General features: G+C 43.0%; 1 protein-coding gene across 1 annotated transcript; it reads left to right on the top strand.

Moving 5' to 3' along the window:
* Nucleotides 1-1,016: 1,016 nt before the first annotated feature.
* Nucleotides 1,017-18,343, top strand: EDNRB (endothelin receptor type B). Its single transcript, XM_063336033.1, has 9 exons — nt 1,017-1,315; nt 1,550-2,090; nt 10,789-10,901; nt 11,068-11,272; nt 11,624-11,773; nt 12,732-12,865; nt 13,418-13,526; nt 15,022-15,167; nt 15,356-18,343. Exons 2-8 carry the CDS (start codon nt 1,590-1,592, stop codon nt 15,151-15,153), a joined length of 1,344 nt encoding a protein of 447 aa, XP_063192103.1. The 5' UTR covers nt 1,017-1,315; nt 1,550-1,589; the 3' UTR covers nt 15,154-15,167; nt 15,356-18,343.
* Nucleotides 18,344-20,347: the final 2,004 nt, after the last annotated feature.

The raw sequence follows: 20,347 nt of genomic DNA, 5'->3' as shown, positions 1-20,347 counted from the left end.
CTGGAAAGATGAGATAGATCAGACCAGCAATTTTGGGGAAAGGTTTGAAAAAAACATTTGTGTTTCAGTGTTTTTGCCTACGGGTATGTCAATAATGTAGGTGAGTGGGTCACTTCTATAATGAAACATTTATACATTCATGTTCTGCATATGATTTAGCATGACTAAAAAAAATAATCAGGAAGATCTAGGTAGAGATGCTGAAAAACAGCTTTAAATTCAACTCTTTTTAGTTCAGCATGCGATTGTTTCCAACCTTCGGAGGCTGTTCCTCAAAATCCTGTACAAAGTCTCCACAAAATCCAGTACAAATCTCTTCGCTCCTTTCCTTAACACTTGACTGAAGGGCGCAAGGACTGGAAGGAGCTGGCTGAGATCGGCTGCATCGCTGAGGCTGCCCAAAGCGGCACCCAGACAGCCGAGCTCCATCCCTGCGGCTTCAGAACAGTCGAAACGCTATTTCTGCTACAAGAGGAGCATATAAAGTATCGCCTGGTGTGAAAAAGTTTGTGAAGCGCTTTAAAACTCGGCACTAATCTCGGACGCGCTGCACAAGCAGCTTCTCCAGCGTGTGTGCCGTGGATGTGTAAGGGCAGAGGGGGATGAAATCCGGAGGGAGAACCCCGTACCCAGCTACTGGGAAGGGCTGTCGGGTCGAAAGCCCTCTTCCTCCCCGCAGGCATCCTCTAACAACGCCGAAACCTCCCGTAACAACCCTTCTGATCTAAAAAAAAAAAAAAAAAAAAAATGTTTCGAAAATCCGCAAAATCACTTCTTCTTTAGGCTGCCCCTAAGTCCAAGACGAGACGGGCGGGCTGCAAAAGGGGCAGGTCGCCCGCTAGGACCCGAGGTACCGAGCACTTGGCGGCCGGGGGCGGTGGGTGGGGGGGACACCCCCGAGAGCGGCTGGAGGGAGGCAGGGCAGGACCGACGGGCGGAGGGGCTGGGCTGGGGGGGGGGGGCGTGTGGGGAGGAGGGCGCGGGTGGGGTCTGGCCGTGACTGATGGGCCAGATGCGCTTGAATTTTTTAGAAAAGGGGGGGGGCCCTGCCCCGCTGGCGCGGCTTTAGCCACCGGGGGGGTTCGGTGCGCGGCTGACGGCCGCCGGGTCCCGCCGCCACCGCTCGTCCCTCCCCGCCTCCGCGGCCCCCGGGGCGCCCATCGCCGGCGAGAGGCGGCAGCCGGCCCCGGGAGGGGACAGCCAGCCGGGACGCCGAGCCCGACAACCGGCGGAGCGCGTTTCCCTCGCTTGGCAAGGCAGAGCCCCGCAGGCGGCGGGCGGGGAGGATCGTCTCGGCTCCGCTCGGCTCGGCTCGGTGAGGGGGAGAGGAGCGGGGGGACAGAGCCGAGCAGCTCCGGCCGGAGGGGATTTCTCGCCCCGAGCCCGCCGGGCAGGTTTTCATCCCGGCGCTGCTCTGCCGGCTTCACCGCCGGCATTGCCGCCCGTCCCCATCCGGCTCCGTCCCCGGGGCGGCGGGAGCGATGGCGGCGACCGGCGAGGCTCAGTGTCCGTCCCCGCCGTTGACGGCCTGTCCCCTCTCTCCGCGCAGGTCGGCGCTGACGGCGGGGGATCGGCCGTGCCGCAAAGCCATGCCCGCCGCCCGACGGTGGCGGCTGCCCGCCCTCCTCCTCCTGCTCCTCAGCTGCCGCGTCGCTGCCGAGGGCGACGGCTCCCTGCGCCCGCCGGGGCCGGGCAGGCAGAACCCTCCGGCTCCGGGCAAGCAGAGCCCGGCGGCGGCGGCCGACGCCGTCCCCGCGACGGCCGGGACCCAGGGGCTGCGGGGGTCCGAGCCCAACGCCTCCCGCCCGGCAGCGCTGCCCAAGGGAGGCGGGGGGGCGGCCGGCGGGCGGCCGCGCTCGGCTTCGCCCCCCATGTGCACGGGGCAGCCGGAGATCAAGGAGACTTTCAAGTACATCAACACGGTGGTGTCCTGCCTGGTCTTCGTCCTGGGCATCATCGGCAACTCCACGCTGCTGCGGATCATCTACAAGAACAAGTGCATGAGGAACGGCCCCAACATCCTCATCGCCAGCCTGGCCCTGGGCGACCTGCTTCACATCATCATCGACATCCCCATCAACGTCTACAAGGTGAGGGGGGAGCCGGGGATGGGTCGTGGAGGTTCCCACTCCTCGGGGCTCCCCGCCGGCCCCCGGCAGATACCCGGCACAGCCGCGGGTGCTGGAGGGGGGTGGGGGTGGGGGGTGTAACGCACCCCATTTCTGTCTGGGGGACACCCAGGGGCTAGACCTTTTGTCAAAAACCTGCTGGAGAGTGGTGTTCTGGTCAGCTGTTGTCCCAAATGGCATCCCCTCTGTGCCCCAGTGCTAACCCCCTCAGTGGTCCGGGCTGTGAATGGGGTAGAGATGACCGGCTAGAAGTGGCCAGGCTCTGAAAGTCACCTGGAAACAGGTGCTGTCTCAGGGATAAAGGAAATAAATGTAATAGATAAACGCGCAATGGATTTGTCGCTTCGCTCCTTTCCCCCAAGAAACGGAGGAGGGGGCACAGAAGACCCTCGTGCTGCGGGTACCACTCGGTCCCTCCCGCTCAAGTGGGGCAGATTTAGTCAGGGATGTCACATGGGTCAGTACAGTCGCTGGTGGCATAGGGGCTTTTTGCAGGGGGAACGAGTCTCGTTCAAGCTGAGCGATTCGTATTAGGTTTACGCCTGGAGCGGTTGTGAGGCGTGATGCTCTCCCGAGCCGCGAACCCTCTCGCCAGTGTTGCAGCATGGGCAGCCGAGGGGGAGTGAGCCACACCTGCTGCTCTTGCACCTTCTTTACGCTGCAATTTGACTTGATAAGACTTGCCACGGAAGGATTGCAACTTCTGTCTCCTCTACCCAGCTTGCGCTGTATCCTTAGGAATTCGTTGGGCAGTGGAATCCAGGCTCTAGTTACGGTCGGCACTCTTGGGAGGGATGCTGGAAACAACAAGGCACCTTCTGCCTTGACTTTGCAGCCTGGGTCCCTGAGCACCCATCAGTTACTTTGCAAAGTGAACACGAGAGCCTTCAGCTATTCCTTCTCCTCACTTCATACGCGTGTTCGTAAACTCTGGGGTTTCTTACTTTTAGCTTTGTAAAACCACGTTGAAGGGACAGGTTTTGAATTTAGTCTGCTTTATCCATAGTGATTACTCCCAGAAGCTGCTGAAATAGGAGAATCCTGTATCTTTATCCTTTTAAAGCTTTGAAGTATTACAAAGCAGGGGACATCCTAACTGTGTTAAATTCATGAGCCAGATAATTTGGATTACACGAGAGTTCTTCGATTTGGAGTTTCAGTATTTTCCATACTGTACATTTACTCTTGTTAGAGGTGTGTACTCTTCTGAGTGAGAGCGGAATTTATGAAACAAAATACCTTTAAGTTGCTTTGAAAAAACGGTATTTTTGTAAAAAAAAAAAAAAGTTACTGATCAATAAGGTCTTTTTATCTGTTCTGAGAAAAATCAAAGAGATAAAATCAATAACAGCTGCTCAGTACAAGACTTTGCAATCTCAATGACACTATTTCAAAATAGAATAGATGATAATATGCGATAATATACCACAGTCCTTATCTTGATTGAATGTCATCAAGTATATCATTATGAGTAGGTTGGAGCGGGAGGAATAAATGGTCAGACTGCAAGCAGATAAATATTCTACCAGCTGCAAGTCCCAAGATTTTTATTATGCTGTTGGTAATGCTGGGAGCTGAGCAATAGCTCTCAGGTGCTAAATTTCCCACGCTGCTACTCATCTTAATGAAGAGCCCATAATAAAATTATATTGTCCCTTGCAATAGTGAAATATTTGCTGTTTTCAAACAGGACTTTTGAATGGATGTAAGTTTAAAAAAAAAAAAAAAAAAACAAAACCAAAGCAAATCTTAGATATTTTATTTATTTAATCAAAAGTAAGAGCTTGAGTGTGGTTTGAGTTGATGATAACTTTTTATCAGCCCTACATCCCATTTAATTCTACCCGCAGAGCAGTTTAATGAGGGAGAATACAGTAATGCAATCGGAAGCTGGCTGTAATCACCCAGCAGTATGGGGAAAACCAATGGCTAGCAAAGGCTTGGTTTGTAAATCAAGTATATTTAGCAGTTGTAACATGCAATTTGAATCAATTTTTAACTGGATGAAACCGAGCTTCAGAATTGCTACCAGATCCTCAGTTAGACAGCCGCATGAAAAAAAAAAAAAAAGAACGTGAGAGAATTTTTCATGTTAATAAAGTGCCAGCAGTTTACTCAACAACACTTGTAGTGGAAAGTGTGAAAGTGTCTGTGAGCGCTTTCCAGACAGACTCATCCAAGAGAACTCGGAATTCACGCTATGAGCAGCATTTTATTGTTAAAAGTGATAACTGCAAAAGATGTCCCCTGTGACTGTTTAAGTGTGTATGTAAGTAGCTGAAAAAATACAGAAACGAAAATTTACATCTCTTAAATTGAGGGTATCTAAAGAAAAGCAGGTGTTATCTAGATTGTGAGGCAAATGCAGTCCAATGTGTAAGATGTTAATTAGTCCACTGCACTTGATAGATCTGAATATCAATCCATATGCTCAGTAGAAAAGGGCAAGTACAGGAATCTGTCACACAGTCAGGAAACTGGGTATGAAATGGGGGCTTGAGGAGCGTTCAGTTCCAACATGCGGAACCTGGAAGACCATTTCGGTTTTGGGGTCCTGGTAAACGATCTGGCTTTGGCTGAACCCCCAGAACTGCAGAACGGGGAGTAGAGAAAAGTCAATCACTCCGCAGTAAGTAATGTTGTGGCAGTGTAGATTCTTTGCGAAAGTGCTACTAATCGGATGTGAAGGTGGTCCTATGCCCGGTCAACTGCTTCACTGAACAGACCTAAGTAAGAGCGTCTTCATTAATTTGAGGCCCCCAAACAGCAATTAAAAGTGTGAACATAAGGAGCAGAAGGATAGAGTTTAGTGGTCAGTGAGCTTTTTATGTCCTCTTCTGCACTTAATCTTTGGAAAACAAGACAGCGGCAGCTTGTACACACTGTACAGGTCTGCAGTTCTGGAAGGCTTTTGCTCAGTTTCCCAAATCGATAAAGTCGGCAACTCCCACGTGTAAGACACCAAAACAATATCAGGATTGGAAACTCCAAACTTAACATTAACTCTGCCTCTCATGCATATATGTGTAATGAGATAGGAACAGAGATTTTAAAAAGTCATAATCAAATAATATAATAACATGCTTTCTCTTCTGATATATTCTCTGCTGATATATAGACAACATTGTGTAATTTCTATTCTCTTACATTAAATCCAATTTATTTTCACGTTCCAATGGATTTTTAACAGGGAACAACTTATCCTTTGCACATTCTGAACTCTGACTATCAATTTGCTATGACAGAAATGACTGAGGAAGAACATCTGCTTGGAAATACTGTCACAGGTTGCTTTATCTCAGCACAATGGACAAGCAGAGAAAAATTTCCAGGGAACAACAAAACCTGGTCTTTATCCAAGCCAATGATCAAAGGCCAAAGTCAGCTTTGTAGGCAATGATTTTTTTTTCAGTTATGTATTTTAGGGATTATATTAAAAATATAGTTAACATTATGTAGTATTATCAAGCAGTGGAAATACAAGAAAGACCAGATTAGGGACTGCGTATCGCATGCAGATGCAAACCGGCCCCTTTGTTAATCCAGCTGTGCTCTAAAAAAGGCAGGATTTCCATGGAAATGTCTTTGTTGATGACCTTACTAACTCCTGTACTATGAGGGTGGTGAGACATTAGAACAGGTTGCCCAGAGCAGTTGTGGCTGCCCCATCCCTGGAAGTGTTCAAGGCCAGGCTGGATGGGGCTTTGAGCAGCCTGGTCTAGTGGGAGGTGTCCCTGCCCGTGGCAGGGGGGTTGGAACTAGATGCTCTTTAAGGTCCTTTCTAACCCGAACCGTTCTATGATTCTATGATAAAGCCAATCTTTTCCTAGCTTTCCAAAAAAGTCAAGGTGCTCATCTTTAGAAAACGTTACTATTCCACATTACATCTCGTGGCCACTGGTCCTTCTGATGTTAAATGTAACAGCCATTTTATTGGGAGAAATGCATTATTTCCTTTCTTTCAACATCTGAACCACATATTTAAGGTCTTGCGGAGTTCATTTCAGCGTTCCTTACGCAACGTTTATTGATCTCTGACCATATTAAGCTAGAAGTCTATTTTGCTTAGGAACCCTTTATGATCAGCAAATGCACGCACCTTATAGGCACTTAAGGATCTGAATTGTCCAGTGGAGGAACCTGTCTAGACTCCACAGGCAATGGAGGGGTAGTTTTGTTAGACGGGAACAATCTACTCTGAAGTTCAATATGTGGGGTACTGGAAACGACTGGATGTTGTTGAAGATATACATACAGAGTTTTCACAATGGATCTCCAAACTGAAATATTTTAGATGAGGTCAGTGTAGATTTGTAAATTTAGAGTACTTTTTTTTCATTATGTATATACATTTATTGTGCATACATTCACTCAAAAGGTGCATGTGACAAATTTCAAAACGAGTTTTCATCCTCTCATTTAATTTTTTTTTTCTTCTGGCTTGTGTTCATGCTTCCCCCTCTGACAGCAGCACGGCTTTCTTAAGAGCTAATTTTGACGCAGTCCTTTCCCTGGGACTGTGAGATTGCAGAAGCCTTTCACTTTGACAAGACACTAAGAGGTTTCTGTCATGTCCAAGAAGTCTGTATGATATTACTTCATCTTAATTCAGTATTTTTTTTTTAAATGATGCTTTCTAAGCAGAAGTTACTAATAAAGACACAGGAAAAGAGACTAATTGTGTGCCTCATTAAGATTTACGCTGTTTATTGGATAGATCAGCAAAACATTCTGAACTAGGAAGAGGGAATTGTATTTTCTTGTCTAGAGGGAAGATCCCCACCCTGACCTCATAATTATTGTTAAGTATTAATAAGTTTTGTAATGTTGTCTGACTTATCCCTCAGCATAAGCTTAATTTCCTGGGCGAATTTCCTGTTTTGAAAAAACGCTTGTTCCTATGAAACTCTGAAAAAAACTTTAGCTGCGTAACCCCCCTGTCTCGAAAGTACCAGGTGAAAATCTGCTAGTTATTCCACAGATATATTGAAAAAATGGTGCTTGTGAATTGGGCGTACAGTTGTGCAGTTCGTAATGATGGAAAATCAAGCCCCGTCATCCTGTGAACTAGACTTGCTGTGAGTGAACACACAGCGAGGAGGAAAAACGAATTCCTGCTCTGCATTCCCACCTGCAATGTAACCTCGATGTAAAAAATCACGCACTTTGCCACTTTTTCGTGCCTGCCCGGCTGCAGAAAGTCAACAGTAGTGGGTTGGAGCCGTGGCGTCGGCCTTCTCGCTGGTGGCCGCGGCAGCTGAGCCACGGAGAGCGGCGTATCGTGCTCGGCATGCTGGCGTGTTCTAGCAGCAAATTGCGAAGGTCTTTCTGTTCCTACACAACCAAGAGGAAGCAGGGCCAGGAACTGCAATTCACAGGTGTGTCTCTGAGTCACAACATCTCTTGGGGCTACTTTCGTAGCTGTGCAGCTTTCACATCAGTTTAGGCTCAGATCTGTGCCTGGTCTAAGGAAGTCTTGGCTAGGACTGCATCACAGAGTCACAGAATCGTCTAGGTTGGAAGGGACCTTTCAGATCACCGAGTCCAACCATCGACTCGGGTGTGTTGGTATGTATTAAGTATGATTTCATTTCATTCTGCACCATGTTCCCTTTCCTTTCGTTCTATTTCATTTCACCTTCAACACGTTTCTGTGGCTTAGCAGTTAAAACTTTGCCCATGTAAAATAAGTGACTATAAAACATCGGAAAAGGTCACTCAGAATACAGCCAGTGGTAGACTTCTTGGCATTGTACTGCCGAAAATGCAACATTATTTTTCTCTTTGCTGCCACTTGGCAGCATCTCATGACTCTAAGTCGTTTATCATTTGTAAAATAGCACTCTTTGTACAGACACCCTATTATGAATCACAAGAAAATCGTTTTACTCTTAAAAAATTGCATGAGACTACATCTATACTTCACTAAGAATAATCATTGCTCTTGTCTACAAACGCGATGCTCCTGAATACTTTACAATGGATTTTCACCGTACTTTAAGGCAGTGTTTTGAGGTGATGGCAACACAGAGGACAAACAGAAACAACAAAGAAGCATAGTTCAGCAATTAAAATATTCTACTTTTACTTTCTTTGTGTTTTCACACTTTTGCTGCAAAGCATACCATTAAGCTCTAGCAACACCATGATAGAGAAACCTATGACTCATGCATTAAAATGCTCAAATTTCACAACGCATCAGCTGCAAGAGATAAAGGACGTGTTTTTCCAACACGGCGCAGACAGCTGTGTGTCCATCCTGCCCCCGATTTAAGCTGGCTGAATGCAAGTAATATTTTGATGTTATGCTAAGCCCAAGCTAATGCACCCCTCCTTCCCGTAGGCTGCATTCGCTCGCGTGCAGCCCCATTATAATCCAGCCCTATGGCTCCCAAACTGGAGCTGGCTCAAGTCCAGTCAGCTAGGAGCACAGGTGTGACTGTCTGCACCTGTGAGATAAGCATTAGTTCAGGGAAATTTCTTGTGTGCGGCTGAGAGGTTGCGATTTTAGGGAAGAGAGACGGGGAGCGTCTTGCACGTACACCAGCTAGTTGTAGCGGTAAGTCTTCAGCGGAATCTGCCAACAGAAATTCCATCGAAGTTCTGAGTTTTAGTTCAACAAAGGAAAAAAAGATTAATTTGAAGTGCTTTTTAAATGAGTCATTTCTGGTTTAATATATACACATGTACTATATACAATAGATACTATAAAAAAGTATGCAATGTACTTGCTACCCAGTCCTTGATTTCTGTAGCAACTAGGTGTGGTAGGCCTGATCACTGCCTGATTGATATTAATTAAATTAGTCCTGGTGTCATTTGATTCTGTAGAGTGTACATTTAGAACACCTGTAATTATTCACATTGCAATTTGAATAGTAGTTTCTTACTATCACCCCCTTACAGCAATTCAAAAGAAGTCTCAGGGGGAGGCTTTACTGAAAATACTTTAATTACAGACTGAGTTAGTTTCCCACATCACATGAGCAAAAGACACTCTGGTTATTACAACCTCATCCTTACTTCCTCTGCTTTATTTACATTCCATAAAATTCCTAAGAAACATAAATCCTTAGAATTTCTTTTTCTGCTTCATTTCTGCAGAAGCATTATACCCTTTGTCTTACTTAAGCAGATCATTGAAGGAGGAGATCATAGCTGGACCATATTACAGTTTTCCTGTTGCTGTCCTTACAGAGATCCCATTTCAGTACAGGACTAAAACAGATTTTTGAAGGTATTCTGGTGTCTGAAAATACTGGTGGGCACTTCTTAGGGATTTCCTAAAGCACATGGTCATGAAATGTACATAACTTCTTTTGTGTTAAAATAAAATTATACTTAAATTATATCAGGGCTTTTCAAAAATTGTTGTGGACCATGTAACTGTTTATCCTTAGATGCACAGATACATGTGCTTAAAGACTTTGCTGAACCAAACCAACATGAGCAGACAGCTCTGTGGCGGTCTTCAACCACTTTGGACTCCGGCAGGGTCTATACATGATGATCTATTCTTTTCTTACATCCCTGTGAAATGACATTTGAGAACACCTGAGCCAAGGGAAAGATTTTTCACTCTCTTTTGGGTGGTTAGCGTCCTTCTTTCCTCTCCTTTTCCATTTTGTAGCCCTCTGTCTGCAACAGATCCAAAAGGCCTCATTTGAAGAAAGCTACGAAAAACAGAGATGGGCTTAGATAATGTAACTGATTACAGAAACTCTGAAAGTTTACTTTTGTATATAATGGTTGCAACTATTTCTTGGCATAACGTCTGTTCTGAAGAGTCTTGTTTTTATGAGGAACTGGAAGATTTGGCCGCTGCTGGGGTGTATCTGAGCCATTAGAGCAGCTCACAGGAGAGTACAAAGATTAAATGTTTCTAAACTGAAGCTACAGGCGAACAGTTAATAGCATCAGCTGTGAGGAAGGTGCTTCCCGCGTCCAGTAACACTTGTCCCCTAAATCAGCTAAAATGTACCGCTGAGGATGTGACAAAAGATTTCCATTGAAGTGTGTGACCCAAAGTGCAATTGAACCAATCTAAAATTCATTGGGCTGTTTTCTCTATTCCATAGCGCTTACAGTGTCCAGTGTGTCCCATCCTTCATTATCAGATTGTTAGCTAAAAACTGTGGGATACATTGCTCTCCAGTGTTGCCTGACTTCTTGGCTGATGGAACCTAGGCACCAAGCTTCAAATAAACCCTACCCCAGCTGTGCGCATGTTAGCTTTGTCCCTGTTCTAATGAGCCTCAAGTAATTCTCTGTATTTCTAGTAAATGGAGAGTTACTTGGAACTTAGAAGAAAAACAATGAATGCTCAAGATGGATAAAACCAATCAAAAGAGAAGTCCTCACCTGCTCAGTCATTTTTCACCATAAACACTGGGGTGGTGAAGTTAGAAGCAAAATGAATGGAGTTTGCAGGGCTTAAGAAGTCGGGTCTGAGCCTTTATGCATATCCTTGCCCAGCCAGGGAGTGACTGTGAAGCTACTGCCGAGTTTTTAGGGCACACACCTTGGAGACTCCCTTCTGAAAAGGTTCTGACTAAGTGTTACATGGTAGGAGAAAAAAAAAATAAGAGAAAAGCCTATGCTGCATCTGTAGGAATTATTTTTTAAAAATTATTGATTTCTAATTGTTTTCTTTTCATAGCTGCTTGCAGAGGACTGGCCTTTTGGTGTCGAAATGTGCAAATTAGTACCCTTCATTCAAAAGGCATCAGTGGGCATCACAGTGTTGAGTTTGTGTGCCCTCAGTATAGACAGGTGAGACCCATTTATTCTTTTTCTTCTAATTTCTTTTAAATATAGGCATTGGCTCAAACTCACCTTTCCACTCAGCTGATATAATATGAATAAGCTGAGTTTAAGCCAGTTAAACCAGGTGGGTTTTCTCATATCTTTAATCTGCAAATGTGTGCTCTTGCTTCAGGTACCGAGCAGTTGCTTCTTGGAGTCGCATTAAAGGAATCGGAGTGCCGAAGTGGACTGCTGTTGAAATTGTACTGATCTGGGTTGTATCGGTGATATTGGCTGTTCCAGAAGCTATCGCATTTGACATGATTACGATGGAGTACAAAGGAAAGGAGCTTAGAATCTGCCTGCTTCACCCCACGCAGAAAACATCCTTTATGATGGTAAGACACTGACGTTTATAAAATCACAGCTCTCCAGAACAGGTCCTCGAATCTTCTCAGTGTTGTGTGGATTGTAATGTGCACAAGTGTATGTCAAATGTAGGTGAATATAATGTTCAAATGAAATACTGACAAATTTATGAAGTCTATTGGTTAGAAGAAGAACATTCAGAAACTTTTGTCTTTATGTGGGCTTCGGGCATATTACTGTCTTGTCCTATTTTCTCATCTGTAATGTACACCTTATAGAAATGCTTTCCAGGACAGATCGACCAATTAGTTATAGCATACCTCCCCCAAATGCGCAACATTCAACTCCTAACAATGTTTTTATTTTTGTTTTCCTTCCAGTTTTACAAGCAAGCTAAAGACTGGTGGCTGTTTAGCTTTTACTTCTGTTTGCCACTGGCTATCACAGCATTTTTCTATACTCTCATGACCTGCGAGATGTTACGAAAGAAAAGTGGCATGCAGATTGCTTTAAACGACCACTTAAAACAGGTAAAAATTTATCCCTGATAGCTCTGCTGGTTGTAGAGAGAATGACGGTAATACCTTTACTGACTTTACTGACACATCATTATTCTGTTCTTATATGACAACTTCAAGATTACTAGTAAGGAGAAGTTTCCTGGAAGTGGTGCTGATGAACTCATCTATCTATCTATCTATCTATCTATCTATCTATCTATCTATCTATCTATCTATCTATCCATCCTAAGATTTTAACTGACAATCATAAAACTGTTTTTTTCTTGTTTGGTGTTAATCTTTCAGGATTTATAGCTTTTATTTCTTCTTTACAATCATGGGAGGTGGATATTTTGTAATGAAAACTGAAGTCGTGTTGTAATGTGAAAGCTGGTGCTGTAAAATTGTTAATTACTTTGAATCAATTGCATGCAGAACTGTCCTGAGGTTAGCAGTATATGTTAGGAGAACAAAACACATTCCAAAATACATTCCAAGTTAGTAGTGCACCAGAGACAAACATCATACGTCACTAGAATTAAAGTATATTTGTACTATAAAGTATATTTGTGCTCCTTCCCTCTTACCTTGACAAAGCTGTAATTGAAATCTCTGGGGCATTTAAAATAAGGCCTGAGATCAAAGCGCAGGAAAATGCAGTTGAAAGCAAGCTGGTATTTGAAAGTGATTGGGGAGATGAATACGTTCTTCATTTTAATTTAAATGACTGTTTTCCTGTCCTTGATTTTTCATATTATTACTCATATACCTTTTAAAATTAGAGATACAGAGAATTAATGCAAGACATCCAAAACAATAGAAAAGATTAAGTATGTATTCCAAGAAAATAAGATATTCTTATGTTCTCCTAACTCCTATTTTGGTAGGGGTTTTACTTTGTTTATTAAATATTTGGATGTTAGAAGACAGCAACAGTCAAGAGAGAGACAGAAACTATAACACTGCTCTGTCCAATTTTCTTTTTCAGAGACGTGAGGTGGCCAAAACTGTGTTCTGTCTAGTACTTGTTTTTGCCTTGTGTTGGCTCCCACTTCACTTAAGCAGAATATTGAAACTCACTATTTACGATCAGAAGGACCCCAACAGATGTGAACTTTTAAGGTGAGACTGTAAAAATACTTGTGGGCTGCTGCTGACGTTCTTCATAAGTGTAGCTGGATTTCCTAATGGACTAGCTTACTCTATCTGAAGTTCTCCCTGCAGCTTTATCCAGGACACTCTGGTTTCCCTCCAGTAGCAGAGTCAGAAAATTATGAGGAATCCCCCTGTTTGTCCTCCTTATGCCTTTTCGGAATCTCCTACCGTCTTGTGGCGTTATGTGGGTGGAGAGGGAATTTCTGTCCCCTTTTTCCCTTTCAACAGAACAGCGAGGATTAAATCTGTGAGGAAAACCTCATGAATATTTCCTCCCACAAGTTACCATGGTTGGATCTTCTGAAATTACTTTCATGAGAATGGTCTACTGATGCAAACTTTATTATTGACCCCAATTGTTACCTCCATGAGTTAATCCTGTTGATATAAGCCCCTTTAGTATTACATTTAATAGTCTGGTTGAGTGAAGCTGAGTCCAATTTTCATAGCTGTAAACCTTCACTAAGCCTTTTCAGCTAAAATTAGAAGTGTCTTGCTTAAACTTTAATTTTCACACAGCTTTTTTCTTGTGATGGACTACATCGGAATTAACATGGCTTCACTGAATTCCTGCATCAATCCAATAGCTCTGTATTTGGTGAGCAAAAGATTCCAAAACTGCTTTAAGGTAAGAGACTACTGGGAGCTGCTCCTCTGGTTAAAAGGTGATGTCAGCAGTGAAATTAATTCCATAACACGCACAAAGTGTTTTAAATGGTCATTACATTTTGTTTTACATTTTAATTGGGTTACGGCGGGTGTTCTCTCTCTCTCCTGCTGAAGCTACATAGAGTTAAGGATTCATGGGGACAAAAAGAGAAAGCAAAAGAGAGGGGCGTACAATAAACCCTCCCGGCACCGTGCTAATCAGTGCTGCATCACTTCCCGGCTGGACCTGGCCACCAGCCACTTCGAGAGCCCTGACAAAGCAGGCTGGGACCGCGCTGCAGATGTTCACGTAGCCATATCCTCTGCAACCCAACGGGGAGGGCGCTGACCCTGGGTGCCCCCCTATCCTGGCCAAGGGCTTAACATCAGTAGGCAGAGAGTACCTTAAATCTAAGACGGAAGGTGCAAGTATCCCCTCGTCCCTTTCCAATGCCGACATTTTATGAGGCAGGCCTGTTCGTCGTTTCACCTTGTTTTGAGTGAATAGTCCTGGGCACTAATTCTCCGCGCAGGATTTGAGGCCCATCAGTCCTTCTTGTCTGCTCAGAAAATGTCCAGATTTGGGCTTTTTTTGTGGTCCCTTAGCCATGTTCAGATGCTGTATCAGGGTTCTTACACTGCCTACCACAAATTCCTAGGTTTTTATTTTCTTGCCGAGCATTTAAGTGTTGGCCACTGCCAGGCTTATTGCCTGGCTTTGTAAATTCCTTACTGGCTATGTCTTTCCATCAGAAGCCAGTCAGCTCTACATCTAGCAGCACTAAGAGTATTTCCCACATAATTGTGACAGCATAGGTTGCGGGTGCTTTAGAGTCGGTCTCATCTTCCTTGTCTACATTGCCGGCTCCCTGAAAGAGTCCCTGGAGCTGAGAGCACCTAAAACGATCTGTAGCACCCTGAGCGTGGGTGTGAGGGATCCAGCACCCAAAGGCCAGTCAGTAGCTTGAGCAAAAGGTCTGCGGTTCATCCGGTGAACGTTTGAACTGTATGTAGGTTTTTATCATTCTCCTACTTACTTCTCTTCCCCCCCCAAAATCAACTAAATCATAGCATCTTGCTTAGAAAGTATGGATTACTGTGCATACGTTTTTTCCCAAGAAAAACATGTCAGAGAAAGGACAACAAGGAGTCTTAATTTTATTTTGAGATGCACTTAGAATTGCAGACCAGACTCGGAGCGGTATGTTTGTGGCCGTTATTATATATGAAGTCGGTATAACTCTTCCTTCCCTCCAGCATTTGGGTTGGTTGCTAATGGGGCATCCCAGAATTTAGGGGCCATTCCAGCAATGCAGAGCTTCACTTTGCGTCTTTCCTTGCGCTCTAATGCCAAAATAGATAGCAGCTTGCACACGTGGCGCTTCTTACTGAAGAAGGGCAGCGTTTCAGTGCGTTTTGCCGCATGTGCAAACCAAAATGATGCATAATGTTTGTTATTCCTTTCATTTTAACAGTCATGCTTGTGTTGCTGGTGCCAATCCAAAGATCTGTTGTCCCTGGAGGAAAGGCAGTCCTGTTTAAAGTTCAAAGCTAATGATCACGGATATGACAACTTCCGCTCCAGTAACAAGTACAGCTCTTCATAAAACAAGCATAAAAGGTATATTCCTTTACATTAATGCCGGTGCCTTTTTAAGTAGAAGTGGCAATTACTTTTAACAAGATGGTAACGTTTAGAAAAATCTAGTTTTGTGTTTGCACAAAAAAAAAAAGAACATTATAAGAATAATTGCCCCAAAACTGTGCCACATTCAAAATCATGGACATTTATAAAATCGTCATTTACAGAACATGAAGAAAAGCATAGAAGGAACAAGCACTTGAATGAATACTTCTGAATCAGCACTTCCAAATGATCCCTGCTTCCTGTACATTAAACGATCATTTGTATTCACTATAACAGTTGTAGGAACTGAAATCACAGTAATTACTAAGCAGTATAACATAACATTAATTGGATCAAAGCCATTATTATATATAGCTCAATATATTATCTTTTATAAAGCAGATTAACCACCATCACTATTGTGGGGGTTTTTTTAAATAAAACATGAAGTACTTTGTAATAGAAGTTTAAATGTAAAAAAGTAGCATTTTTATCAGAGGTGTTGTAGAGGTAGCTAATGAAAATATTAAAGGATGCAGTCAAGTCAAAAGTGCATATCACTCTGATGATTATTTTTATCTGTTATTGTTAGAAGGAACCTCCCAAGGTCTCTATAGATACCATTTTGTAACCACTTTGTGTGTTCAACGCATTTGGCAGGACTTTGGGTATGGTCCGTTTCCCTGTTTCCACGTTATTCGTGTTTCATGACAGCGGAGGTGAGAAAAACACAGCAAAAGCAAAAATTAATACTCCTAGAACTATACTAACAATGGCTAGTATTGGAAACCAGCTATTTTTAACTGAAAACAAATTGTTTGCATCCCATGTCACCTGTGGGCATTGAAGAGCCTGATGGTTCTTTACTCAAGAACCTGCGACAATTTACAACTGTTCTTGCAATCCAAATACTGTCTTGGGGCAAAATTCTTTAGAAATAGCAGGTGGAAAAAAACTGTAACCAAGGAAAAGAGAGGGAGAATTTGAACTTCTATATTAATTTAGATTGAAATCTTCATAAAGAAAGTAATTGACAAATTGTACTTCTAGAGAACAGTACTGTGTAGCACACTTGTCTTCATACTATTTTAAAATACGTTCTACTTCTGTGGTTCCATACTTATGGGCTTAAGAAGATGTGTGATTAGTTTCTGCTTCTGTAAATAGTTTAGCGAAGCATAATTAATTATAAAGTATTAAAATATGGGCAGGACCCTGTGAGAAAACAGAAAAATAAAGATGCCTGTAGTAAACATGATGTGTGTTGCCGGGAGCAATGCACGTTTTATACATACATGACAGGTCATTCTTTGGCTTTTCATTTCCTATTAATTTGTTACAGATGTCCCCAAAGACTTATTAACATATTTTGTGCACTAGGGCATGAGCTTTTCAAGAAAAAAAAGTCATATAACATGCCTTTATAAAAGACATGTTTTCAATAGGCACGGTATTTTATTATAATAAAAATATTTATCAAAACTCAGGAATTCAATTTTTTTTTAATTTCCAAATTTCACACGTAAGGGTTTTTACCTTTTTTTTCCAGTGTTGGTTAACTTCAGATTTTTTCATAAAGTGCCTTAAATATGCTCAGGATGAAAACAGTTTTCATCAAAACGTTGGGCTGATGTTACTTTAGGTGAGTTTCATCTCATCTGGACTTTAGGTAGCTACAGCTACCTTGCAGACAGCTCAAAACAGGAGAGGTGAACCCCGTTCCTGGTGTTGCCCCACCAAAAGCTAGTAAGCATATGCTTGTATAATCAAGCTGAGGACCCTAAGCACATGCATTTGAGCATGGGCACGTGTGTGTTTGCGTGTGTGAGTATGCGTGCAAGTGTGTATGTCTACCATTAGGCCGCTGTTACCATCCTTCTGCAGCACGTGCACCCAACCACTATGATGCTGAAACTTTTTATAAGTAGAAGTCTACTTAAAAGTTTTCTTCTTTCCGTTTTTACCTTAACTTTCATGGTAACTTTCTCACGGTAAGCCATGAATATCACTTCACTTCACTCTGCCTGCCTCTTATTTCTGTGAAATGCGTTTCGTCTGTTAAGGATGGATAATCAGTTAAATCCTAAGTTTGATACTGATCAGTGTTATTTTCATCAAGTTATATCATTACAATATTGTACATGTATATTATTGTTATTTTTATTTAAAATATAGCTGTTGTATTGGCAAATGTGTAACATATTTTTTCATTATTTTCCTGGACTAATTCTTTGTTCAGACAAGTCCTGCTAAGTCAGACATGTAGGTTTTGCAAACAAGGACGATATATACTGCCCACTTTTTGGAGTTAATATATAGGTATTAGTACACTTCTTGTCTTTTTTGCAGTATTTCTCAAAGCAGGATTTTTACTGAAGCTCTCATTTCCTGTAATAAAAATTTGCAAAAGTCCTGCTCTTGGGCAGTTAAAAAAATACACAGGAGAGCTCCAGTGCATCTGTGTTCTAGCTAAGGTTAAATCTTTTAATACTGAAGACGGGTGTTTTCTAAAGTCCTCCGTAAAAGTCTATTCCTCCATCCACTGAAATCAATGAATGTTTAATCATTCAATTCAGTAGCAGGACAACGGCAGAGAGGCACATGCTTCTTTATAGGAGTTTGATGTGCTTGTCCAGAGTGGTGTGACAGAGCGAGGGTCATCTGTCCCAACAGCCTGAAGAGCTGACACAGAATGGCTTGAGACGAAGAAAAGAACCTTGTAAGACACTACGTCGCATCTCTGTGTTTTGGCCTTCAGGTAGTAGCTAGATTTTACTTCCCCAGTAAGTATTTGCTTCCCCCAGCTCTGAATTCTGCCTGCACGCAGCCTTCTTGGAGTTACGAGGACGTTTCAGGCTGGGTGGACTGAACTGATAACACTGGTACTACACCTCAGAGAACCAAAGGCAAAAGTTTGATGGTTTTGGAGCATCTGCTGTGAGCTGTGGCATTTCACTGTCCAGAGCAGCTCTTAATCAACACACAGTTGACTTGGCAAGAGACTGTTGTATGTACTGAAATAACGTTAAAAGGATTTTTTGCAATTGTTCTGTATAGCTGTGTAAAATAATTCTGTATTTCATTTTCTGTGGTCAATTGAATTAGCAACTTCTGCAGTTCAGGCAGTGTAAACATACTAAATCACCAATAAAATATTTGTAATTTTGATTCATTACAAAAAGGCGTGTGGCCTTTTTTCTTCTAGGGCGTCCCATTTAATTGTTAAACAGTGACAGTGATGTAAAAAAGAACTAAAACCCAAGGCTTTTCAGTCGGATAGTTTTATATAGCTGGAGAGAGTTCAGACTTGCATACGCGTTGCAAAATTGTCTGGTGTTTGTTGGGACAATCAGTCATGCCTATCTTTGCTCTGTTTGTTTTTGCTCAAAATGTCAGTTGCAATCTCTTCTCTACACACCCATATATAGTCACAAATCCTCCCGTGTTAGGGACATTGCAAATAAAAGGCAAGAATCTTTTAGTTCATTAATTTAGAAGTGCATGCACTCGATGCCGGAATATGCCTCATGAAAACCGTGATCCCTGTGTATGCTGACAGTGTAATTTTGTGCATATTTCCATTTACCTTTTTATAAAGCGGTAGAAAACAGTATCAGACTCTAAATGCTGTAGCTGGTCAAGTACACAACTTTATATGCTTGCAGTATCTGTACCTCCCAAAATGTGTTTGCTGCTACTGCTGTCTTATTCCAAATACTTAGGTTTCCTTCTGCTTGGTTGGTGGCCTGCTGCGTCCGTATAGATTTGTCTTTTTTCATGATCCCAGGACCTTTAGCACATAATTTCATGTTTCCTATGCCTAGAACACAAGAACCTGTAAAGATGAGATCCCTTTTAAGTAAATATTCTACTCAATATCTCGCAGGGCCTCTTCGCTTCCTTTCCCATCATCTTTGGTCTTCAGCATTGCTATGATCTGAAGTCTTTAACAACCACTCATTATAAAGAAGTATTTTTTGCATATTTCTTCTGAGATCCTACAGCTTGGTACATGTAGACCATAGTCTTCACAGCTCAGTTAACTTAATCCCCAGCCACTATCCACTTTTCTAACTATTGGTCTCATCCACAGTTTTATCTGCTGCGGCCGTGGCTCTTTCATTTAGGGGATTAACTGCAGCTTGTTGTCAGTTTTTTAAACACACTAGAACTTACATAGCAACATGGATATACATGTAGTTTATGCTCTTCAAACACTGACTCACTCACTGACCGTCCCGCTGCGCTCAGCCCTGGTGAGGCCCTACCTCAAATACTGTGTTCAGTTTTGGGCCCCTCACTACAAGGAAGATATTGAGATTCTGGAGCGGGTCCAGAGAAGGGCAACAAAGCTGGTGAGGGGACTGGAAAACAAGTCTTATGAGGAGCGGCTGAGGGAACTGAGGTTGTTTAGTCCGGAGAAAAGTAGGCTGAGGGGAGACTAATCGGTACAACTAATCGAAAGGAGGTTGTAGAGAGGTGGGTGTCAGTCTCTTCTCCCAAGTAACAGGTGATAGAACAAGAGAAAATGGCCTGAAGTTGCACCAGGGGAGGTTTAGGATGGATATAAGGAAAAGTTTCTTCACTGAAAGAGTTATCAAACATTGGAACAGGCTGCCCAGGGAAGTGGTTGAATCACCATCCCTGGAGGTATTTAAAAGATGGGTAGACACGGTGCTTGGGGACATGGTTTAGTGGTGGTTTTGTCAGAGTTAACGTTGATGGTTGGACTCGATGCTCTTAAAGGTCCCTTCCAACCTAGACAATTCTATGATTCTATGATTCTAACCACTCTTGAAAAGGGTAGATTGGGCACTCTGGTGTTTGTGGAGTGGGATGGTCCAACTGGCAAGCTATGACTGGGTCTGGTCCATAGAACATAATGAGCCATATCTTACTGCACCTTCCTGCAGCCGGCTGCTCGGACCATCGTGTTCTTGAAGTTTGCTCAAGAAGGCCCAAGAGTTCTCCATGTACATGCTGTGCACTTCTGTTCAAATTTCTAATCCAAATTGCAGAATGGGTGTCCACATCAGGAGATCAAGGGGCTCAAAAGGACTCGAAATGAATCTTCTGTGTTCTGCTGGTCACCTTTCTTCTTAGTCAGCAGTGGTAAGATTGCTGTATTACATAGCACCAGCAGTCAGATGGTTTATTGGCTTGCAATTACTAAT

This window comes from Chroicocephalus ridibundus, chromosome 1 (assembly GCF_963924245.1).
Source record: "Chroicocephalus ridibundus chromosome 1, bChrRid1.1, whole genome shotgun sequence".
Lineage (NCBI taxonomy): Eukaryota > Metazoa > Chordata > Aves > Charadriiformes > Laridae > Chroicocephalus > Chroicocephalus ridibundus.
This window is presented reverse-complemented; position numbering and strand designations above follow the sequence as displayed.